Genomic DNA, 24,404 nt, shown 5'->3' with positions numbered 1-24,404 from the left:
CTGCTGCAGGCCTGGGCCCTGGTCAGGAGCACTCTGGACACACTCAGCGGTGGCTGGCAGCCGGCGCCCCAAGTCTTGCTGAGGCCTTTGCCCTGGAACGGGCAGTCAAGGAGAGAGCAGGGCAGCAGGGGCTAATCCCGTCAGTGTGGTCAGGAGGGCGCAGGATGACAGCTGTGCCGCACTGCACTCCAGGGGTCGTCGGCGGTTTCCCCTCTGCTTTGTTAAACTCTCAGGCAGCACACAAAGCGGGTTCTCTGGGCTAGACCTCTGATCTTGATCCAATCCTGGGAGTCCAAGCACAAACACTTGCTTTCCCAAGCTGCTGCAGTTCCCTACACTCTGGTTCTTGAAGGCCTCAGATTGGTGGGGTTCAAGGTTGGGATGTTTGGGAACGAGCAGGCCTAGAGGAGACTGGGGTGTTCGGTGAAGGCCTTCAATGCCACTCCTGGGAGCGTGGATTTGACCCTCAGGGCGATGGAGGAGCCAAGGTACAGTGGTAGGGAGTGGAATGGGCAAATCTTCATCTTGCAAAGTTCACTCCAGCAGCTAGCGACGGGGGCAAGATGCAAAAGGCAGCAGGATCTGTGGGGATTCGTGGGTCACACAAATCCAGGCACAAACTAGAGAAGAAGTGCGCTTAAGCCTTGTTCTCTAATAGCAGAGGTGAAACGTAGCATACATCCCAGTACCCTAATTTCCTCTTGCCACAGCAGACATTACTAATCGCTCAAGAGTCCCCACCCCCACCGCCCCTTGCATGGGGCCTGGGTGGCTGGCTAACAAAAACAGCCTCGAGCAATCGAGTCCGAGCAGACATGCTGCGGCAAGGAAGTGTGCCCTCTGCTCCCTGCTGTCGAAGGCCATTTCGAGGGTGCTCTTGTGCCTGCTAACAATTCACGGAGCCCACCCCGACCCGAGGCCCTGAGGGTTGGCCTGAGGGTGGCAGCCCAATTCCCTCTTGAGGCCAGCTCTCTCACTGCCCGCTTCCCATCTTCCATTCATGGAGATTTTTCAAGTCCAGTGATCTCATTTCAGGCTCAAAGTTTCCTGGAAGCTCAAGGTTGTTATCTCCACTTTACAGATGGGGAAACTGAGACCAGAGATTTCAAGCAGCGCACCGAAGTGTGCATGTGGCGGGTGCTGGAATCTGAGGGTGTGGGCCCCCCAAATCCCTGCCCCCTCCAACCAGGAGCTTGCCTCCGGCTGCAGCAGCCGTTTGCATCTGTCAGGGTCTCCTGCAGAGAGCCAGAACAGATTGGGGTGCACAACTTGGTAACAATCACTTTCCCTGTCAATAAAATTCCAGGCTCTCAAAGACCTGAGAAGGGCCATGCTGTGGCAGAGTAGGCTAAGCCTCCACCTGCAGTGCCGGCATCCCATTTGGGTGCTGGTTCGAGTCCCGGCTGCTCCACTTCCCATCCAGCTCTCTGCTGTGGCCTGGGAAAGCAGTAGAAGATGGCCCAAGTGCTTGGGCCCCTGCACTCACGTGGGAGACCTGGAGGATGCTCTCTCTGTCTGTAACTTTGTTTCCCAAATAAATAAATACATCTTTAAAAAAAAATGACCTGGGAAACCTGACTTCTAAAAGCCTCCTCTCATGTGCTGTGGTGCTGAGCCAAGAGGAAGGAGGGCTCTGGCCTCTGGCTGGAGGAGGGGGGAGTGGACAGCTGGGTGGGGGGTGCTCTGCACAGATGGTGGGGTGCAGAGGCCCCTCTCTGTGAAGAGAATACAGTTTCTGTGCTTGCACAGTTGGAATGAGAGCCTGGGAGCCAAGCAGCTGGGGCCAGGGCGGGGCCGGGCAACCTCTGGCGCGTGAAATGCCACCCCGTGCTCCTGGCAGATCGTCCTTGGTGACGGCGGCTCCTGCCAGCAGGCGCGCCTTCTGAAAGCCCCGTCTGTCCCTGCCTCCCAGGGTCCCTGCAGGAATGCAGGAGGTCAAGGAGCTGGCCCCAGATGTAGGCAGAGTTCAGGCCGGCGGGGCAGGCGGGGCAGTGTCTGGGCACTGCTGGGAGCTGGAGGGCGCCTTTGTGCTCTGTGCGTCGGGCACACCCCCATCCAGGCAGACACCCCATGGCGGGACGTGGCTGGCACACCGGGTGCGGGCCTGCTCAAGAGACAGCCAGGCCAGGGAACACTTCCCTGGGTGCAGCCTGGCATCTGAGTGTCTCCTCTTTCTCTGGTCTTCCGGGAGACATGGACCAGCCTCCAGGTCCAGGCTGTCATGCCCCCTCCATGCCTGCTGCCAGCGTGCTTTGTCTGAGTGCCAAGGGGGTGAGGATCAGGAGGCCTCCACCCCGAACGCAAGACCCAGTCTCCACCACCCCATCTCAGCCATTGCTCCCGAGACCTGCTATGTTGCTCTCGGGGGCACCTGGGCAGGTGCCCAGGGATTTTGATGGGAGCCGACATGAGCTGGAGTTGGGAACCACAGGCGTGGGGCTTTGGGAGGGTGGCACTGGGTTCAGCCAGCACCAGCTGCGGGACCTTGGACAGGTGGGGCAGCCATCTGGCCTCAGTTTGTGAAGTGTGGGCGGCCACAGCTTTGATTCTATAGGGCCACCGGTGGATTCTACGAGAGTGCTGGGTGCAGAGCAAGCTCCTAGCAGGTGCACTCCCTCCGGATGGCCCCTGCTATTTCTTTCTTCTTTCTCCCTGGCCACAGGGAGATTTCAGGGCCTTGACGTCCCAGGTCCTGAAGCCAAGGACACGTTTCAAGGTGACTGTGATGTGGAGATGGATTGCAAGGCTCAGCCACTGCAGGGCCCCGCGGCGCCTCCTGCTGGCCTGGAGAAGGCCACACACCTCAGCAAGCTGCATGGGCCCCCATGGCATCACATGCTGGCCCAACGTGGCTTCCTGCCTCCCAGCATGCTCTCAAGGCGGGGATGAGACTTTCTCAGGCTCGTGTCCATGCCTGGCACACAGAGGGAATCAGTCCCGGGGTGCAAACCGCCATGCTGGGCCCACAGACCTGCAGGGATGGCCCACAGGTTCCCTGCGCTGGGAACCATTAGCAGTGACTACTTGAACACCCACTGTGTGCCGGACACACTAAGGGTTTACAGAGTCGCATGAGCCTCGTGGCTGTTCTTCCTGGCAGGAGTTGTTGTGAACCAAGCTGATAGGGGCCACAGCTAAACTTGTCCAGCCCCAAGAGCTCTATGGCCTCTGGCCTCTGCTGGCCACGGAGTAGCCACAAACACTGGCTTGAGGCACCAAGTGGTGTGCCTGCGGAGGGGTGCTGTGACAGTGTTATCTCCATGACAACGTGACAGCTTTCTTGGCTGTGCAAGTTGTGGCAAGTGTTTACCCCGAAGACAAGATGGATTTTCCCGGTTCTAGTCCCAGTCGGGGCGCCGGATTCTGTCCTGGTTGCCCCTCTTCCAGGCCAGCTCTCTGCTGTGGCCAGGGAGTGCAGTGGAGGATGGCCCAAGTGCTTGGGCCCTGCACCCCATGGGAGACCAGGAGAAGCACCTGGCTCCTGCCATCGGATCAGCGCGGTACTCTGGCCGTGGTGGCCATTGGAGGGTGAACCAACGGCAAAGGAAGACCTTTCTCTCTGTCTCTCTCTCTCACTGTCCACTCTGCCTGTCAAAAAAAAAAAAAAAAAAAAAAAGGTGGATTTTCCCATCACACCTGCAGGTGGGACAGAGCCACCAGAAATGTCCTCTCTGCCTGCCGGCCTTAGTGACCTGAGGTCCCATTCTGGGGATTTCTGGGTGGAACCTGACTTCCGGATGGCCTCACTGGTTACTATCATGCGGATAAATGCAGGACGCGCCATGTGGAGGAACTTGCCCACGGTCCTAACGCAGGTCCCGTGGCCATTTGCTGACATCTGCTGATGCGGTTGGAGCAAGCTCCGTCCTCACAGACCCTCAGCGAGTCAACTGCTACCTCCTGGTAGCCAACAGAGACAGGCGAGCAGGTGGCTGGGCCAACATTAGTCACTACCTTGAGAGGTGGGAAGGGTCACTCCAGAGGGACCTGAATGACAAGAGGGAAGTGGCCCTGCGGAGGTTTAGGAATTAATGTAGGGGCAGGGGCCAGCGTTGATTCAGCGGCCCTGCTGGCTGGGGAGCGTGGGACAGGGGGAGCTGTTGGGACTGCGAGTGGTTGAGGGCCTGCAGGGGAGCGTCAGGCTGTGGTCCAGGTTTCTCAGGGCCCAGTCATGCTTGGGACAGGGTCAGCCGAGTGAGGCGTGCGGGGCGTGGCCTGTCGCAATGGGAGCGGGACCTGGGTTGCTGCAGGGATTACAGGGACAGCTCCAGTGAGGCCTGCTCAAGGCTCGGCTGTGTGCATTCGTGTGCACACAGGTCTGTCTGAAGCCAAGTCTCCCACCAGTGGTTCGAGATGACTGCGTGGCAGTACCTAAGGCACTGTGAGGAAGTCGACTGTGTCACTCAGGAGGGAGCCGTTCTCCTCCCACACTGTCCCCATGATTGTCGAGGACCACGTCGGCGGGCTGCCTGCTCGCTTTGGCGTCCCCTGACCTCTGGTGGATCTCCCTTCTTCCCGTGCGCTGTGGCCCCGGGTCCACGGACGGAGTAACTCAATGTTGCTTATTTTCAGTGTAGCTCCCTGGGTCATGGTCACTGATACTGCCTTTCACTTTACTACGGTAACATGAAGCTTCCCTTTAAAACATTAAAAAAAAAAAAGATTTATTTATTTGAAAGGCAGAGTGACGGAGAGAGAGAGAAAGAATCTTCTATCCACTGGATTTCTCAAATGGCCACAACAGCCAGGGCTGGGTCAGTCCAAAGCCAGGAGCCAGAACTCCATCCGGGTCTCCCACATGGATGCAGGGGTCCAAGCACTCGGGCCATCTTCTGCTGCCTTCCCAGGTGTATTAGCAGGGAGCTGGATCAGCAGTGGAGGTGCTGTGGTGTAGCATGTAAAGCCGCTGCCTGCAGTGCTGGCATCCCATACAGGTGCCGGTTTAAGTCCCGGCTGCTCCACTTCCAAACCAGCTCTCTGCTGTGGCCTGGGAAAGCAGTAAAGGATGGCCCAAGTCCTTGGGCCCCTGCAGCGTGGAACACCCTGGAGGAAGCTCCTATCTCCTGGCTTGGGATCAATGTAGCTCTGGCCTTTGCGGCCATCTGGGGAGTGAACCAGTGGATGGAAGACCTCTCTCTCTCTTTCTCTCTCTCTGCCTCTCTCTAACGCTGCCTTTCAAACAAATAAATTAAAATTTAAAAAAGTGGAACAGCCAGGACTTGAGCCGGTGCCCTGATAGAGGATGCCAGCAGGCAGGTGGTGCCTAGCCTGCCTGCCAGCCCCTCTTCCTGGTCTTAGCTCTCCCCGCTCTGCCTCTGACCCAGGAGGGCACGTACACCACAGCGCAGTCTCTGTAGCTGGCACAAGAAAGTGGGGGAGGGGCGAGGGTCATGTCTGAGCCCCCGTGGGCACCGCCTGTGTCTTCTCGCCACCCGGAGGGCTGTCGTTTTCAGCCTGAGCAGCATTCTGCAAGGCTCTTCCTTCCTGTGTTTTCAGGGACTGTGGAGTAACAAGGACAGTTCTTCTATCAAACTAAGGGCTTTTGGAAAAGTTCAGTGCGTGTGCTGTAAGTTTATGGACACGGCATTTAGATAAGACTCTTAAATCAAGCTTTTCTTTTGATCATCTATTTATTTAGGCATATGCCACCTTGTTGCAAAAAAAGGTATTGTGGCAACTTTACAAAAATAGATACAACCGAATAAAAATGAAGAGATAAGGTAAAAGCCAAGCTAGGATGAAGGGAAGTCGGTAGGAGACTCAGAACAATGGTTACAAATGAGCTCAGGTTTGACTTTGAGCTTCCCAGTGGCCAGAGCAAAGAAGAAAACATGACTGGTTACAAGGTTCCTGACAACTGCTCATTTGGGGCTTAGGTCTGGAGCAGACCTGGTTCAAACCTTGTTAATTACTTGTCAGATCCCTGACCCTGAGCAGGTTGCTTAACCTCTTTGAATTTGAGGTTTGTTACCTGTAATGGAGAAAAGAAGTGCCAGTCTCGGGGCCTCCGAGTGGATGAGTGACTGTGAATGTCCGTGGTGCTGCGGGGGCCCTGTGTTCTCCGTCCTCACTAAGCCCCCAGTCCTCAGCTGCAGGAGGGTGGTAATGCCCTCCCCCTCCCCACCCCACCCCCCCAGCCTGAGAAAGAAGTGGCCCAAGCATGGAGCACGCAGGGGTGGGGCTGGATCCCAATCCAGGGCTCCCAGACTGACCCCTAGCCAGGACCCCGACAGCTGCCCAGTGCCAGGGCCCTCTGACCCCAACTGTGGTTTCCGGTGATGTCAGGAAGCAAACGCTGCTTCAAAACAAAGGGGCTTCCAGGAACCCTTTAATCACTCCCAAGCAGGTCCCCCAGCCTCGCTTCCGTCCTGTCCCCAAGGCAGCGGCCCCTTCTCCCCTCCCCAGAGTGAGCAGGTGACAGCTCAGGCCTAGATGCACCCGTTGTTCAGAAACACGAGTGACAGCTTCCTGTGCATCTGTGGCACGGGCGGGTGAGGCAGGTCGCCCTCCCCAGTCCATGCCCTTCCTTGCTTGAAGCACCTGTGGCCAAAATAAAGGCCAAGGTGGCGACAAGACAAAACCAAGCTGAGGCTGGCAGGGGTCAGCTTGCCCTCCGAGCTTTGAAGTTCCCAGCTGTGGGCCAGCTCCAGTCCCCCACAGCAAAAACTGTCCCCTGCCTCCCCTCCCTGTTGGGATAAAATCGCCTTCTCTTCTAATTTTCTGTTAATTCCTAAGCAATGCCAAACCTGAGTGGAGCTGGCTAGCTGCTGGCTTGGCAGTCAAGGCTGTGTACAAGGTTTCAGCTTCCTTCCTGGAGCGAGTCTGTGGATGCCTTCTGTGGCCTGGCCACACCGGATCAAAGCCACAGCCACCACTGCTGCAGCCACCCCCAGACTGGCACACAGTTGGCCAGGCACAAGCACTGCCCAGCGTGAAGCCCCAATGCCACCACAGACTGAGCTGCTGTGCTGTCCCCTCCACATCCTTATTTATAAAAGTGGCACACGTGGGAGAATGCGCCTTCCACGCCACGGAGGTGTCGTCCCAGGGACAGGCCTATGGCACGTCGCCTGTGGTTTTGGGACCCGGCTCTCGGCTACTCTGCCACCATAACTCTTCGGGCTCTACTGAGGCATTCTGTAGGACAAGGAAGACAGTTGCACCTGCCACACAAGCCACAGACACGGGCCTGGGAACAGAAGGGGCCTGGGGCTGCTTGGGGGCTGGGGTCCGCATCCTCTGCCCCAGAAAACAGCGCTGCTGTCCCTCTGAGTGTGAGATCGCCCCGTTCTAACCTCCCCCTTCTCAGGCCCACGAAGACAGAGGCCCCGGCGTGTCTCACATGGTTGGCCTGTGATGTCACAAAAAGACACAGCCTTGTGAAGGCCACACCCAAGGGGGGGAATGCTCTGGGCCTCACAGCCCCTGAAGAGTCTGTAAGCGGAGCTGGGTGGGGGAGGCTGGCTGCGTCCCTGCCTATGAGTCAGGCCAGCGCTCGCTGGGTGTCATCACCCCCGCTGTTTGGGGTGGGGGGGTGGTGAGTTACAGCTCAACCAAAACATCACCTGACGGTGCCAGAGAGGCTGCGGCCTTGCCGGCGCTACCTCTGGGCTGAGCAGCTCAATTGCCGAACAGGCCACCTGCATGTTTAGCTCCAGATACCCTGGGAGCTGGCAGGGCAGGCGAGATGCCACTGCAGTCTGCAGGGTGTGCGGGGCCAGCAGGAGGGACCCGTCACAGGTGCAGGGTGAATTGGGGACTAGGTGGCCCATCGCTGGGAGGACAAAGGAGGGGGACAAAGGCCCCTGGGAAGGGACCGGCCGTGTCTTGTCCCCAGGGTGACTCCGAGCTACCCTCTGAATCTCTTGGGCCCTCTTTTCTCTTTGGCGAGACAGGGAATTGGCCTGGAGAACCTCTTTCCCGCTCTGCAAATCCTGTCCGGGGCAGGTGAGAGGCAGGCTTGAAGGTCCAGCCCCGGGCTGCCTGGATGCAGGCGCAGGGAGCCACAATCAGCCCTCGTCCAGGTGGCCCACCTGTCGCTCCCAGCCCCAGCCCTGGCACCAACAGCTCTGAAGCCCAATCCAGAGACCCCTGCTCCCTGATGCCTCCCTTCGGCTCTTTCCGGCAGCCAGGGGGCAGCCCCATGCCTCCCCCGGCCCGACTGCTCAAAGCTCTGTCCCCTGTGGGCCCCCAGGCTGCCTGCTGGGCCCCTCACCCAGTGAGCAGGTCGGGGGAGCCTGCCTGTCCTGGTACCACCCATCCTCAGGTTAGGGGCCTTCTCACGGCAGACTGAAAGCATCCCTGAGTGTGTAGAGGCTGGGGGTGGAAGGCCCCAAGGAAAGAACAAGGGGGACCCCAGGCCTGAAGGCTCCCGGAGGCCCCAGGGGGGGGACTTAGGGTTGTGGCCAGCATCAGTGTTTCCGGGTAGAGGGGCGGCCTCAGCCCAGTCCCCCCGCCCTGGCAGAGCTGCCTTTGGCCGGCAGTGGCAGCTGCGGAAACCCATGAGGGCCCTGCCGGAGGACGAGAGAAAACGAGCCCAGGAGGGAGGGCCCTAGGAAGCGGGGCCAGGATTTTCTCTGGGGTGTGGTTCCTGCTCAGGGGCCAGGTGACGGCGGAGGCTTGGAATGGGGCTGGACAGTGGGTGCGGTGGGGTGGGGGACTGGCCAAAGGCAAGAAGCAGGGTGGGGGCTTGGAACCTGGGGCCACCAACAGCTCAGCCAGGACAGAGGCCTGGGGTGGCGGCCAGAGCTGGGCACTAATGCATCGTCCGCAGAGACCTCCGGCTTTGAGTAGCCCCGGGGAAGGACCCAGACCAAGGGTGACAAAGAGGGCGGGGGAGCATCTTCAAGTGGGCCTGTAGTGACAGCACAGCCGGCCTGACCCCAACTGAGGTATGTCAGCCAGGGATGCCACTCGCGTTAAGTGGGCTTGATGGTCCCCACCTCCAAGGGAGGTGCTGTGCGGGCTAGACGGGGAAGAGCGTGGGACACACTTAGCACGGGGCTCTGCCAGCGGGAGCCAGCAATGTCCACTGGGTGTCGGGGCGGCCATCCTGGCTGCCACCGGGCTGGCCCCCAATAAATAGACGTGGGCTGGGTCCCTTGCAGGAGTCGCCGTCCCCCCCCTGCTGCCGTCCCCGCTCAGACCACAAAGTGGAGTGTGTAGGTGAGCTGGTGGCCGTTGTCCCAGGCGTAGAGCAGCCGCTCCTTGGGGTTATAGTCGATCTGGGTGGTGTAGGCGTGCTCGTTGAGGAAGGGCAGCTGGGGCCGAGCGTCGGTGCCCGTGTGCGTGTCGAAGGCGTAGGCGACCTGGCCCTCGTGCTGGCTGTACGTGTCCACGGCGTACAGGATGCCGCACACCAGGAAGCAGTTCCCGTAGGAGTTCCGGCGCAGCCGCGTCTTCCACGTGGTCTCCCGGTGCACGGAGAGGTCGCCCGGATCCAGACGGCTCAGCACAATCACCTCGTGCTGGGCCTCGTCGCGGTCATCCACGGCGGGGTAGATGACCCACAGGCCACTCTCGTCCACGGCGAAGTCGATGTCCGAGTGGCCACGCCACTTCCAGGGCGTCGTGTCCTCGTATACCGCGTCAGGCAGCAGCGCCCAGGAGGCCACGAAGCGCTGACGCAGGTCGTACTTGATGATGTTCTTGGTGAAGGCGCGGTTGTAGTAGAAGGCGCCCTGGTACACCACGTGGCCCGTGCCGATCCAGTTGTAGGGCAGCTTGTACATGTTACTCCAGCGGCCTGCGGAGGGGGGGGAGGCAGACAGTCACACACACCCCGCCCCCGGGCCCAGCCCGCGTGCCCGCGTGCAAGGTCGCCCAGCCACAGGATGGCCCTGTTAGGATTCAGACCCAGGGTGACACCAGCCCCTGTGCTTTGTCTCAGGGGCTCTGCGTATGCTCTTTTTGACTACCACGCCCCGAGAAAATGCCTTTCAGAGCCATCCACCAATGGTGCCCCCTCCAGGAAGCCTTCCCTGACGTCCCCAGCCTGAGCCAGGGGCCTCCCTTGTACCCTTCCAGAACTCTTCTTCCTCTTGGTATTTGTCACTGGCTTCCTCCCCCAGCCTCTGGGCTGCTCAGCGGAAACCAGGCCAAAGCTACACTGGCAGAGGAAGGCTTCTAGCTGTTCCAGGGACTCTGGGACTCCATGGCTCAGGCCAGATTCGTGTGGCTCAGCAGGATGGCTCCAGCCTTCTCCCTCGCCGTCTCCCTCCCTCCTCGGGCCATCCCGCTGCTTCTCATGCCAGAGCCGAGTGCACGCTGAGCCTCCCACCTGGATCACCTCCCTCTCCCTTCTGCAGGGCTTCCTCTCGGGCTCAGCTCAGCGTCGCCTTCCCTGTTCTCCAGGCTGGGTTCCCACGGCCCCCCGTGCGCTATGCCCCACCAATACTGTACTGGAATCGGCTCTTTAAGAAGCTTTGCTTCTTCCCACACCAGGCTGCGGATTTCTGGAAGGTACGCCTGCCCCACCCCACCTCGTGCCTCAGATCTGATAACCAAAACTCTGCCCATCCCTGTGCTAACAGCAGCCTTTTCCTGGCCCCTGCCCTCCTCAGCCTGAGGCCTGTCCACGTGTACGACAGGTGACAGCCTGCACCTCATGAAGCGATGAAGCTGACAGAGCTGACACACGCAGGGCACGCGGCACAGAGCGAGCGCAGGGTCGCATGGAGTGGCTGGTGACAGTGGCAGGGGCAGCCCCACGGCCAGCTCGGTCACCATGGCACTGCAGTTCTTGGCCTGGTACCCAGGCCGGGCCAGACTGCAGGAAGCCAGAAAGCAAAGGAGGGCCGAGTCCCCAGGACCCGCACCCCCGACCCCAGGCTGCTCAGGCCTGCTCTGTCCCCGTCCCCGAGGCCCCGACCTTGCTTGAAGTTGTCCAGGTTGCGGAACTCCACCAGGCTGTTTCCGTAGTAGTAGTTGGTGACGTAGATCCTGTCATCCTGGGCCGTGGGGTCCTTCATCCAGGCTCCTTCGTGGCGCCCGTAGCTGTGGTGCCTCACGGGGGGATCCACGGCCCGCAGGGTGCCCTCACAGCTCGCCTCCCTGCCTGTGGGAAGCAAGGGCCACAGGCCCACTGGGTCCGACCCACACCCTCCTGAGGTTCTGTTGTTGTAGGCAACCCCCTGCCCCCTGCCCCACTGCTTTCCCAGCGATCAAAGAAATGTCTGATTGTCATAGCCAACACGGGGCATTCAGAAAAGGAGGAGAGAGAAAGGGACAAACCATTCCAGTTCCACTCTCATGGCACTGGCATTGTGGTGCAGTGGGCAGCTCCGTGTGGGAGGCCAGCACCCCACGCTGTAGCACCGGTGTGAGTCCTGGCTACTCTGCTGCCGACCCGGTTCCCTGCTAACGCGCCTGGGAAAGCGACAGCTGATGGGCCAAGTCCTGGGGTCCCTGCCACCCACGTGGGAGACCTGGATGGAGTTCCAGGTTCTTGGCTTGGGTCTGGCCCAGCCCTGACCGCTGCAGTCATTTGGGGAGTGAACCAGCAGATGGAAGACCTCTCTTTCTCTCTCCCTCTCCCTCTGTACGTTTTTCCAATAAATAAAATAAATCTTACACTCCCCCCCTCCCAGATTTCCATTCTCCACTGGATGTGGAATCATAAAAAGTCAAATTCGTAGCAGCAGTGAGCAGAGCGGTGGGTCCAGCGGGTGGATGGAGAGGGAGGTGATGGTCTGAGGATTCAGTGCTGGTCAGGCAGGAGGAAGAAGCGAGGGTCTCACACACTTGGATACTCCCGGGAGAGCAGGGTTTAAGGGCTTGCATCACAAAAAAGGGAGTGAGCTAATACTCTGGACTTCACCACTTCGTAATGTACGCATACGTCAGAACCTAACATACGAGGACGTTTGTACTTGCCAACCAAAAAAATGTTTAAGCCTGAAAAAAAGCAAATAAAATCTCAACAAACTCCACGATGCGAAGACATTTCGGGACACTTTCTGTCTCCAGCGCAGGGCAGGGGCGGGGGCGGCGAGGCCTCCCAGCACACGGTTTTGTGGGTGCGCTTCTCCCCCTGCCCCCAGCAATTCCTCACTTGGCTAAATAGCCTTTTAATGATGTGGCTTCTGGGTCCCGCCAGGCCACCAGACAGCTGTGTCCTTTCAGTCACTGAACCACGCCCCTCCCATCAGCTCGCTAGGTCACTCCCAGTTTTCTCAGCTCGGAAGTAGTGTTGGGGTGAAACCGCTGGCGCTGGAGCTGTGGTCCACATGGCTGGTGGACCCTCTGGAAGAAGCGGGGATGCCTTTGGGCCACAGCAGGGCGTGGTCTGAAGGTTTGTCCCCCAGGCGGGAGCCATCGATGGAATGAGGAGGAAGACTTTCACCATGAGACCCAGGTCACAACTTTAAATGTGGACATGAGAACAAGACCGGAGACTGGACAGAGGAACTAGAGAAATGAATTATTGCTGGGTTTGATGATGGGATTCCAGGTGACTTTTTAAAAATATTTATTTATTTCAGAGGCAAAGTTACAGAGAGAGGGAGTGAGAGAGAGAAAGGTCTTCTACCTGCTGGTTCACCCCCAAATGGCTATAACGACTGGAGCTGGGCAAATCCGAAACCAGGAGCTTCTTCTGGGTCTCTCATGCAGGTGCAGGGGCCCAAGCACTTGGGCCATCCTCTACTGCTTTCCCAGGCCACAGCAGAGAGCTGGATGGGAAGTGGAGCAGCGGGGATTCAAACTGGTGCCCGTATGGGATGCTGGCACTGCAGGGGGAGGCCTACCTAACCTACTACACCACAGCACCGGCCCCTCTAGGTGACATTTTAAGAATGTATTGGGGGCCGGCGCCGCGGCTCAATAGGCTAATCCTCCGCCTAGCGGCGCCGGCACACCGGGTTCTAGTCCCGGTCGGGGCGCCGGATTCTGTCCCGGTTGCCCCTCTTCCAGGCCAGCCCTCTGCTGTGGCCAGGGAGTGCAGTGGAGGATGGCCCAGGTGCTTGGGCCCTGCACCCCATGGGAGACCAGGAAAAGCACCTGGCTCCTGGCTCCTGCCATCGGATCAGCGCGCTGCGCCGGCTGCAGCGCGCCGGCCGCGGCGGCCATTGGAGGGTGAACCAACGGCAAAGGAAGACCTTTCTCTCTGTCTCTCTCTCTCACTGTCCACTCTGCCTGTCAAAAAAAAAAAAAAAAAAAAAAAAAAAAAAAAAAAGAATGTATTGGGGCTGGCTTTCTGCCACAGCAGGTTAAGCTGCCACCTGTGATGCCAGCATTCTTTATGGACTCCAGTTTGAGTCCTGGCTGCTCCACTTCTGATTCAGCTCCCTGCTAACATGCCCGGGAAAGCAGCAGAAGATGGCCCAAGTGCTTGGGAGTTCCAGGCTCCAGGCCCAGGCCTGGCTGTTGAGGCCATTTGGGGGAGTGAACCAGCAGATGGGGACTCTCTCTCTTTGATTCTGCCTTTCAAATAAATAAATCTTACGAAAAAAAAAGAATTTGTTGAAAGTACACCTGTTTCATGTCCACTTTTGAATGCCGGCAGTCTTTTCTCATAAAGGGCCAGAGAGAGACTATTGTAGGCTCTGCAGCCCATGCGCAACACTTACGTCCCTTGGTCATTCCTCTCCTTTTTTTCCTGGCAGCCTTTAAACACTGGAAAAGCCAGTTAGCGTGAGGGCCACACGAAATCAGGCCATGAGCCCGACCTGGCCACGGCTGTGGTCGCCAACCGCCCCCTCCCCCGCCAGGCTTACTCACCTCGGCTGGGGGCTTCAGAGTGCGAAGGTGGCTCGGTGGGCAGGGCGGTGCTGGTGGGAGCCGGGGTGGTGGTGGGGGTGTCAGTGTTCGAGGAAGCGATACCAGGGGCCAAGTCTGCTCCCTCCGAGGGCCAGGGCTCTGCCTCATCCTGCTCGGCCGAGTTGGGTTCCGGTGACCTGGCCTCCCCCTTGGGTGACACCTCCAGCCACGAAGTACCCTTCAGGGCATTGTCTGCAGAAAGGAGGAGACCCTGTGCTCACAGCCCCGCAGCCCCTGCCGCCGCCACCTCTCCCCCAGGCCCACGGGGCTCCCTGCCACGTTGAGGTTTGGGGCAAGTGGAGAGGGGGCCCTCCCCACACCAGAGAGCGAAAGGCCTCGAAGAGGGAGGCGGGAAGGACTTCAGGCCAGCAGCTGGACACCAAGCCTAGCCCCAGCTCGCACAGCTGGGTGGCCGGGATGAGTGTCCCCTCCTCCTCCCGCCCCCGCTTTGGTGGGCCTAGCCAAGTGGTGGGCTAGGCTGTTGTGTTCCCATGAGGAAAATGAATTCAAATGTCTGCATAGGGGGCGCTGTGGCATAGCGGATAAAGCTGCCAGTATCCCAAAGGGCTCTGGCTCCGATGCAGCTCTCTGCTATGGCCTGGAAAGCAGCAGAAGGTGGCCCAAGCCCTTAGGCCCCTGGACCCACATGGGAGACTTGGAAGAAGCTCCTGGATCCTGGCTTCGGATCGGTCCAGCTCTGGCCACTGTGGGCATTTGAGAAGTGAGCCAGCAGATGGAAGACTTCTCTCTCTCTCTTTCTGACTCTCCTTCTCTCTGTCTGTAACTCTACCTCTCAAATAAATAAATAAATCTTTAAAAAAAATTGTTTGCACAATTTGAGGGACAAACAGCAGGAGCCAAACAGCAAGCTCTTGAGTTCCGAGTGCCCAGCACTTGGCTCACTTAGGTGGGCTGGATTCTATTCCAGGAGGCAGAAACCCCTCCTTCCGTCTCACAGCCTCTCCTACCTCCCTCAGGCAGCGAGGGCCAGGTGCCACCAACTTTCTGTCCTCTGGGACCCCTCTCTCCTTCCCGCACTCACCCCCATCTCCCACCCCTCAGGCGGCATCGGCCCCCACCCCAATCCCCACGGCAGGAGGTTTTTGGCTGACTGGAAGGCTCTGGCAGCTCCCAGGGGGCTGACTCTTGGGTCACACATGCCCCCCTTCTCGGGGCTGGGTGGACCGGGAAGGCAGGAAGACTAATGCCACACGGCCAGGGGGCAAAGGCCCCTCAGCCCCAGGGACAGGCTGGGCGGCCTGCTGACCCGTGTTCCAGCCCTGCTGCGCCACTTCTCCGTCCTGTTGCCTGTACGATCCAGCTGCTGCCTGCACAAACATGGCCACATGCGAGAAAGCGCTCAGAAAACTGATTCCCAGCACGGAGGGGTGGCACGGCTGTTCCTGGGGTGGTCTGGCCCCCAGGAGCCTGCACGCTTGGCAGGGGCGGGGGCGGGGCACAAAGACCCTTGGTGCCAGGAACCTGACCTGACTTCCTCCTTTCTGTGTCCTGCTGGGCTTCCTCTTTGCACAGGGGCTTGGCCAGGCCCAGCCACGGGCAGTCCCTCTGGTCAGGGTAGCTGCAGGGGAGCGCGGCCTCGGCGGCCTGCCAGGGCAGGGGGCTTGTTCCCACAGGCCCGGCTGGCAGTCACATGCCTCCAGCTGTCTCTGAGCAGTGCCCCAGCCAGAGGTCAGAGGCCCTGTGCTGCGGCCAGGCTGAGTTGGTAGACAGCAAGTCCAGCAGTCAGCACCAAGGTCTGGGCCTTGAGAGGCCAAGAAGTGGGGGTGGGGAGGCTCTTGCAGGAGGCTGGTCTCTGACCTCTCTACCTCTCTGGCCCCTGGGGCATGGGCCGGGCACAGGGCTTTGCTGGAAGGCGTGGTCAGCAGGACTCGGGAAGGGAGGAAAGGTATGGGGTGTCCTTTAGGGTCATCTGGGGACAGCAGGCATCTGGGCAGGGCCCCCGAGGGGGGAGTCAGAACCCACAGCTAGTGGGGATGGCTCGGAGATTTGGGGACTCTCGGATCTTATTTCTTGGTTAATTACACTGTCGCCCTTCCTGGAAAGAGGCAGGGAGCTGCAGGAAAATTCTAGACTCTGAGGGTCCTTCCTGGAGCATCTGAGAGGGGGAGGGGCCAGAGGGTGGTATCCAAGGTCCCTGCATCTCTTCCCATGGCCACCTGCGACAGCTGCTTGGCTGGGGCTCGATTTTTCCCACCGGACTATGAGCTCTGTGGGGGCAGGGACTGTGTTTCTGTCATTCCCCAGGGCCTGGTACAAAACAGACCCTCAGCAAACCTTTGAATGGATAAAGAAAGGCCCAGTGAGGGCAGAGACAGTGGTCAGCACTGGCCAGAAACTGAGTGCCCCTTGCACTGCTCCCAAGAACCTCAAGAGTGGGTTATGCCCGTTGCATGATGGGTACTTGAACCCTGGAATGGAAACCTGGGGCTGTGGCACTGCAGAGATGATGAAAGGTGCCGGGGGGCGGCCGCCCATCAGCCCCCAACCCCAGGGGCCCTGCTCCCCTCCGACTCACCAGCGGCGGCCTGGGTCGCCTCCTGCCTGCCAGCCTTGTAGTAGGTGAAGCCACGGACCACCGCCTGCTGCTGGGCCAGGGCCCTGGGCTTGGCCGTGGGCTGCGGGAACCGGCCCCTGCTGCTTTCCCGGAGCTTCTCCACCTTCAGCAGCTTCTCCTTGGGAGGCTTCGGGAGCCCCCTGTCTGCAAAGCTCTTGGGAACACTGCCGTACTTGTTGGTTTCCTTGCCTTTCCCTTCACCTGCGCCCTGGGAGAGAAGGGGAGTCTCACGCTCGGGGGAGGGGCAGGAAGGATGCGGGGGGGGGGCGGGTTGGGGTGGCCCAGTGCACGGGGGTGGCAGGTGGTCCTGCTGCTCCCAGCCTTACACCCCATGTGTTTAGGAAGCTGCAGCTTTCCTCACCCTCCCTCAGTGCTACCCTGCAACTGGTTTGCCTCCGTCGCCCCACTCAGCTCCCCAGCTCCCCTGCATGGCCTGCATGGCCGAGGCTCGGCCTGCCAGGTTAGATTCCTGGCCCCACTGGCTGCTCAGCCCGGCCTCGCACTCACTGGTCTCAGCTCACGGGCAGAGGAGAGGCTCTTGGGCCCCTGGGCAGCTCACCCCAGAGTATCTGGAATGGTCCCAGTTTTATCGCCACAAATCCCACATCCTGGGAAATGCTTCAGCAAACTGGGAGGGTCTGTCACCCCTACTGCATGTCCAGGTTCGAACGTCTTGTGAGTTTCGTTATTTTCACTTCCTGTTCAAATGCCTGTGATACGGCCTGGCACCAGAACAGAGGGCCTGTGACGTCACCCACTGTCAGGAAGCAGCTCTGGCGGACACGGTGAGTACAGTATCTAGGTGCCACCGCCCGTGCCGCTGCCAAGGTGGCGCTCGCTCGCGCCTTTGGACTTGCAGGAAGCCAGCTCTGGGCAAGACACAGGCTTCCTCCGCGCCTTATCAGCTTCCAGGCCATCCCTGCTGCAGACACACATGGCTCCATTGTCACGATGTCGGCAGCGCAGCTGGGCAGCCCTGGCTCAGAGCCCGCCCTCTGCCCGGCCTCTCTCCACGTTTCCTGGTCTGCCAGATAGGCGGGGGTGCTCCTGCCCCGCGGGTGGTTATGGGATTAACTGATAACGTCTGAGAAAGTCAAGTTCAGAGAAGGAATCCCACAAATGTGAGTTCCTTTCTTCCACAGCTTACTAAAACCCAAGGCCACTGTGGACCAGGCAAGTGGGCTGTGTCCCGCCCATGGCCACCTGGCTAGAGGGGCACGGATGGCGCTGGACCCTGTCTACACTGCCTCTGCCAAGTCACATGCCCTGGCCTGGCCCCCTCGAGGAAGGATCCTTTGTGCAATGTGGCCACCCAAAGGCAGCTCCTCTTCCAGGTTTATCCGCCTAGATGGGCAGCCATCTTTGCAGCTGGTCTGCCTCACGGCAGGGCTTTTTACCAAGCCAGTGCCATGTGTTATCTGTGCCGGCCAGCTGTGCTCACGCTGCCCCGAGCTTGGAGACACCATGCCTGGGTGTTTGCCACAGGAGCCCTCCACCAAAGGCTGGGTGGGATGGACTGGTATTGGTCTGCAGGGGCCCCCAGGACACTGCTCAGCTACTCCAGAGCAGGCCTCACCCTGCCCAGGGCCCAGCCACCTACAGCAGAGGAGGCGAGAATCAGTTTTGGTCTCCCAGAGGAGACCAGAGCAGGCAGGGTCATCCCTACAAGCTCATCCCAGCTAGTGTGGACCCTTGGGAATGAGAATAAGCCAAGCACCTGGGTTTAAGACCACCCCCTCTTGGCTGGAGCTACGTCTGTCCCCTGCCCTGCCACGGACTCATCAGCTGTGCCATCCTGAGGCCCCAGCCCTCTACCACGCTGGTCCCCAGGGGGATGCTCCTACACCCAGCCATGCAGTGCCCCACCGGCCGAGCGGGGGCCTCACCTGAGCCTTGCTCCCGGGGCCCGCGGCGGGGGCGGCAGCAGCCGCGTCTCTCTGCAGCAGCTGCAGGCCCAGGCTGGACAGCTCCTTCCTGATGCCCAGCATGATGGCGGAGTGGTTCTCCTGGCGCTTCAGCTGCTCACTGAGATGCCGCACGCTCTCCTTCACCACCTCGTTCTCCCGGCTCAGGTTGGCCTTGATGCTCTGTGTGGGCACAGTCAAGGTCCTTCCCGGGCCCGCTGCCTCTCTGAACCCCCACCCCGGAGCGACACCCCAGCTTCTGCCACCAGGCCCTGCTGCCTGGGGTCCCGAGTGGGATGCTGGGGTACAGGCACGGGGTAGTACCCAGAGCACGAGGGGAGCAGAGCGTGCTCTGAGAGCCACTGCAGTTACTGATTCTTTTAGAGATGTATTTATTTGAAAGGCAGAGTTACAGAGAGAGAGGGAGGGAGAGGCAGAGTCAGAGAGAGGTCTTCCATCCGCTGGTTCACTCCCCAAATGGCCTCAACGGTCAGAGCTGAGCTGATCCAAAGCCAGGAGCCAGGAGCCTCTTCTGGATCCCCTTTGTGGGTGCAGGAGCTCAATGACTTGTGTCATCTTCTGCTGCTTTCCCAGGTGCGTGAGAGCTGGATTTGATGTACAGCAGCCAGGACTTGAACCAGTGCCCATATGGGATGCTGGCACTGCAAGCAGCAGCTTCACCTGCTATGCCACAGTGCCAGGCCCCTGATTTTTTTTTTAATATTTATTTATTTATTTATTTGAGAGGCAGAGTTACAGACAGAGAGAGGGAGAGACAGAGAGAAAGGTCTTCCATCTGCTGGTTTACTCCCCAAGTGGCTGCAAGAGCGGGGCCAATCTGAAGCCAGGAGCCAGGAGCTTCTTCCAGGTCTCCCACATGAGTGCAGGGGCCCAAGCTCTTGGGCCATCTTCCACTGCCTTCCCATGCCATTAGCAGGGAGCTGGATGGGAAGTGGAGCATCTGGGACTCGAACCAGTGCCCATATAGGAAGCCGGCACTGCAGGCAGAGGCCTAACGTACTAAACCAAAGCGCTGGCCCCACTTACTGATTTTTTTTAATTTAAAAAGTGAAAAAGATGGGGCCGGTGCTGTGGCATAGCCAGTAAGGCTGCTGCCTGCAACACAGGCATCCCATATTGGTGCCAGTTTGAGTCCCAACTGCTCCACTTCCCATCCAGCTCCTTGCTAATACACCTTGGAAAGCAGTAGAAGATGGCCCAAGTGCTTGGGCCCCTGCACCCATGTGGGAGACCTGGAAGAAGCTCCTGGCTCCTGATCAGCTGAGCTCTAGCCATTGTGGCCATTTGGGGAGTGAACCAGCAGATGGAGGATTTCTCGCTCTGTCTCTACCTCTCTCTCTCTCTGTAATTCTTTCAAAAAATATAAATAATGAATCTTTTAAAAATGTGAAAGAGGGGAGGGCATTGCAGTGCAGCAGTTTAAGTTGCCCCTTGGGATGCCCACACCCCATACGGGAGCGCCTGGGGTCCAGTCCATCTCCACTTTGGGTCCAGCTCCCTGCTGATGCTTCTGAAAGGCAGTGCATGGTGGTCAAAGTATCTGGGTCCCCGCCACTTACATGGGAGACCAGGTGGGTTCTGCGCTCCTGGCTTTGGCCTGCTCTTGACCTGGCTCAGCCAGCCCTGGCTATTGTGGATTCTTGGAGAGTGAACCAGTGGATGGAAGGTCTCTTTGTCTCTCTGTCTCCCCTTCTCTCTCTGTCACTCTACCTTTCAAATAAATAAAGCAAAAAAAGAAGTGGGAGAACAAGGACATAGGTTATATATGCTCATGGTACTAAATGAGGAAGCTGTCTCGCTTTTTGTAACCCTGACCTTCAAATAAACAAAGAAATCTTAAACAAAACAAAATACAATAAAAAGTGATGGGAATTTTTTGGGCCCCTGCAGCATACGTGGCCCACTGTTGACCAAAGCCCAGCTACGCGTATGTGACTGTGGGTACGCACGCATCCTCCACGCTCTGCCTTCTTGCGGGGCCTACTTTGGGAACATCCCCATGTCTGTATACATAGTGATCCCCGGTCTTTTCAGGGGCTCCCCAGGAAGCCAGGGTCCAGGCAGGCTGTAACTTCTTCAGCCAGTCCCCTACTGTGGTCATAGACGTTGCTGCCAGCCTTCTGCTACTTTCCAATAACTTTTCTGTATGCAAGTAATGCATAAAGGCCTTCCTTTTATAGAAGGCCCCAGCACCATAGATGGTGTGTGTCTGGTCTTCCCAGATCCCAGGCCTAGGAGCCCCGCCCCTCCCCGGTGGAGTCCTGCCTCCACTCCCAGCCTCCTTCTCCTGCTCGGCCTCAGCTTGCCCTCGCTGGATGCAGCGGCTCCAACCCTGCCCCCTGGGACTAGGGTGAGTTCTGGGAACAGAATCTGCTGGGAACAGACGGCCCGCGAAAGCACTCCTCTCCCTGACAGCCCTCTGTGCCAGGGGATCCCCCGGGCAGGGCTGTTGTCTGGGCTGGCCCTATCCGCTGGGCAGCGCTTGGGAGTCCTGATGGCCTGGCAGGAATCAGGGTCACTTCGAGGCCCGGAAAGGCTAAGGAACATGAAGCTGCTTTTGAAACTAGACTCCAGGAAGGACGGAGGGAGGTCAAAGCCAGTGGGGCAGAGCTTCTCAACTTCGGCAGTGTTGACATTTGTTGCTGGGGACGGCTGTGCATGGCAGAGTGGTCGGCGGCATCTCTGGCCACTCCCAGAAGTCGTCAGCAGCATCCACCCTGACCCCCGTGCAAAGTGTGACAGCCAAAAGCGTTGCAAAAATCATCCTTAGCTGCAAGCTGCTGGGCTAAGGATAACAGAATGAAGCTGGGACCCCAAGCTGCTGCGGCCCCCGGGAGGGTCTTCCCTTTGGCAGAGGGAAGAGGGGAGGCTGTGCTCTCCACTTCCTCCAGCCTTGCGAAAAAAAAGTCTTCTTTTAAAAATTCCCCATAGGGTTATCGCTGAGTGAATCCTGGTTAACAGAATCAAATCAGAGATAATGCAGAACAGCAGATCATTAGCAGTCATTTCTCTGTGGTTGCGGAAACGACTTCTGATTTGCTCCAGGCGCAGCCAGATCACAGGCTCAGCCTGGCTCAGAGTTCTGTGAAGCGAGTTAGTGCTTCCTGAGATTATCCGAGAGAGGGTCACACGAGGACAACCTCAGAGCCTGGCACATACTAGGTGCTCAGGAAACACAGGCACATGGATGGAAGTCAACGAATGTCCGCTTTCTCCCATGCTGGCATGGGCTTGGCCCTTCTGAATGAGAGCCACCATGACCCCAACTTTGGGGCTGGTAAGGGGTTAATCTCCCCCCCGGGGCACAGGATGCCCAGGTGCCCCCTCCCTCTGGGAAGGAAGTTGGGAGAGGAAGCCCCCACGCCCACTCCTGGCAGCCGCACGTCCCCGGACTCCCAGCAGCCCGGCAGAGGCCGGATGCAGGAAACAGGTGGAGGCCAGGCTGTGCCCGCAGAGATGCACGCTTTGAACCTACGGCGGGAACCCCCACGCTCACCCAACTCTGTCCCTGTCCCCAGGGGACAGGCCCTTCACTGCAGCCAGCACAGAACACTTGGCCCCTCTTCCCAACAAGCTGCACCCTGCAGCCTGCATCTCCCTCCCCAACCCTCCCCAGGAGTCCAGCTTCCAATGGCTACCTGAGTTGCCAAGGCCCAGGTGCTGCTGTACCAGCCCAGCCTCAGGGGGGAGCCCTGCCCTTACCTCCTCCAGCGTGTTCATCTGGGAGGCCACCTTGCGGACATAGGCGTGCACCTTCATCAGGTCCATGCTGTACAGGGCGCCCTCCAAGAGATCCACCATGGACTGCAGCTGCACGTGGGAGGGAGAGGGTCAGGCAAAGGGTGCGACACACGGCCAGGCCCAGAGGGCCCAAGGGGGGCACCACTGTAGCTGGGACGCCCAGGACCTCGGAGCAGCCTGCCTGGGCTCTCAGCTCTCCTAGCCCCAGCCCGGCAGTGGTCACAAGAGAAGCAACAGCTTCCGGCTTTGGAGCAGGTGCCAGGCCCTGTGCTGGGACTTGGAAGAACTATGTCACTTTGCCTGCTAACAGCCCTGTGAGGCATGCAGTGGGCACTGCTGGAGCCAGTCTGGATCACCAGGGATCCCTCTCATTGTGTCCTGTTCCCATCCCTTGATTCCAAGTGTCTCCCTTTTTAGGATTTTTAAAAAATTTATTTATTTGAAAGGCAGAGTGAGTGAGAGACAGAGACAGAGATCTTCCATCTGCTGGTTCTGGCCAAAAGCAGGGGCCAGGAAATCCATCTTGCTCTCCTACATGGGTAGCAGGGGTCCAAGTACTGGGGCCATCACCCGCCACTTTCCCAGGCACATTAGCAGGGAGCTGGAATGGAAACAGAGGAGCTAGGACTTGAACCAGCACTCCAATATGGATGCGGGCACTGCAGGCAGAGGCTTAGCCCACTACGCCACAGCGCCAGCCGCTGTGTGTCTCTTTGAAGGGCCTATGACCTTAACTCCTTTCAGAGAACTGCTTAGTCCCCTGAGGCTACGGCTGACTGGGCAGGTATCTAAAAGTGCAGCCCCCTAGCTCCAGGGGACAACACACACTGTCACCCCTGCGGTGGGGCTCTCCTGGGGGCCAGGCTGAGAGACCACGTCCTTGCCAGGAGCTGACAGTAAAGCCCGCAGTGTGGCAGTGCAGAGGCGGACTCTCTAAGAGGCGGGGCCTACAGCCAGAGGTGAGGACACAGCGAGAAGGCACTACCTTAAACACCAAATCTGCCGGCACTGGCCATGAGCTTGAACTTGCCAGCCACCAGAACTATTCCAGACCAAAGCTGATGGGAAATGAAGCAGTCACGGCCGCTGCTGCCTGGGTGACAATCATGCTTTCAAAAACGGACGGTTTTGAAGCTGCAGCTGCATTCCGCAGCACAAGACGGGTTTGTGCCAACGCTGAAGACTGTGCCCGTCTTGGCAAGACAGAAAAAGGCGAGAAGCTTCCCCGAGTGGACCAGAGTGGACTGCATAGCACACAGCCTGCCCGGACGGCCTGCAGACGCTCGCTCTGTTTCTCAGCCTCGGCTTCTGCGTTCCTGGAGCAGCTCAGAGCTCCCACCGCTCCTGTGCTTAGGCTTTTCTCGGGGTCACGGATCTACCCCCAGTTTTGTATTTGCTACCCCTCCCCAGCCAAACAGAGCTTTGGGTTTTTTTTTGTTGTTGTTGGATATGGAGTTCCTCTTTCAGTGGCTTACAGGTTGCTGACAAATAGACTACCTATAAAGACACCTGGCCATTCCCTGTCCGATTGGTTTTTATGTATTCTGCACATCCAGTGCATAATGAAGGCTTTCTTAGGTTTTAGGAGAAGGGGAACAGAGAGATTAAGACTTGGAGAAGAGCCATTTTGAAAATGAGCAGGGCCTGGTGCTGTGGTGTAGTAGGCTAAGCCTCTGCCTGCTGCGCCAGCATCCCATATGGGCACTGGTTCGCATCCTGGCTGCTCCATTTCCAACCCAGCTCTCTGCTGTGGCCTGAGAAAGCAGTAGAAGATGCCCAAGTCCGTGATTCCCTGCCCTGGAGCCATGCTCCACTGCTTGGGCCCCTACACTCACGTGGGAGACCAGGAAGAAGTTCCTGGCTCCTGGCTTCCAACTGGCCCAGCTCCGGCTGTTGCGGCCATTTGGGAAGTGAACCAGTGGACAGAAGACCTCTTTCTTTCTGTGTGTGTGTGTGTGTATAAAATGCTACCTCTCAAATAAATATTTTTTAAAAAGAAAGAAAATTAGCAACACCAAACCCTTATTCTTGTTTCACGTTTGCACTGGAAACCTAACCTAATCCCTAAGTCTTTTGTCTTTTTCTTCTGGTCCCTTGCTGAGCACTTTGATTATTTCTTACAGTTTGCAATATACATTCAACATTTCATGTTCTGAATTTATAAAAAAGGGTGCGTGTACAAGAAGCTTTATCTCAATTCTGCTGGAATGGACATCTGAATTAAAGATTTTAAAGAACAACAGCAAAAGAGGTTGGGGGTCCAGCACTGTTGCATAGAGGGTAAAGCCTCTATCTGTGACACCCACATCCCATATGGCTGCTGGTTCGAGTCCCAGCTGCACCACTTCTGGTTCAGCTCCCTGCTAATGGCCTGGGCAAATCAGCAGAGGATGGCTCAAGTATTT

General features: G+C 58.4%; 1 protein-coding gene across 1 annotated transcript in view; it reads right to left on the bottom strand.

The window, feature by feature from the left end:
• Positions 1-5,611: 5,611 nt before the first annotated feature.
• The window catches only part of OLFML2A (olfactomedin like 2A), a 32,637-nt gene continuing 13,844 nt past the window's right edge, over positions 5,612-24,404 (bottom strand). The window contains exons 3-8 of the mRNA XM_002720458.5: positions 21,961-22,068; positions 18,220-18,420; positions 16,295-16,541; positions 13,720-13,950; positions 10,871-11,056; positions 5,612-9,745 (exon numbers count right to left, since the gene is read on the bottom strand). Coding sequence (XP_002720504.1) covers positions 9,141-9,745; positions 10,871-11,056; positions 13,720-13,950; positions 16,295-16,541; positions 18,220-18,420; positions 21,961-22,068 — 1,578 coding nt within the window. The 3' untranslated portion in view covers positions 5,612-9,140. The remainder of the gene's footprint in view (positions 9,746-10,870; positions 11,057-13,719; positions 13,951-16,294; positions 16,542-18,219; positions 18,421-21,960; positions 22,069-24,404) is intronic.

Source organism: Oryctolagus cuniculus, chromosome 1 (assembly GCF_964237555.1).
Source record: "Oryctolagus cuniculus chromosome 1, mOryCun1.1, whole genome shotgun sequence".
Taxonomy (NCBI): Eukaryota; Metazoa; Chordata; class Mammalia; order Lagomorpha; family Leporidae; genus Oryctolagus; species Oryctolagus cuniculus.
This window is presented reverse-complemented; position numbering and strand designations above follow the sequence as displayed.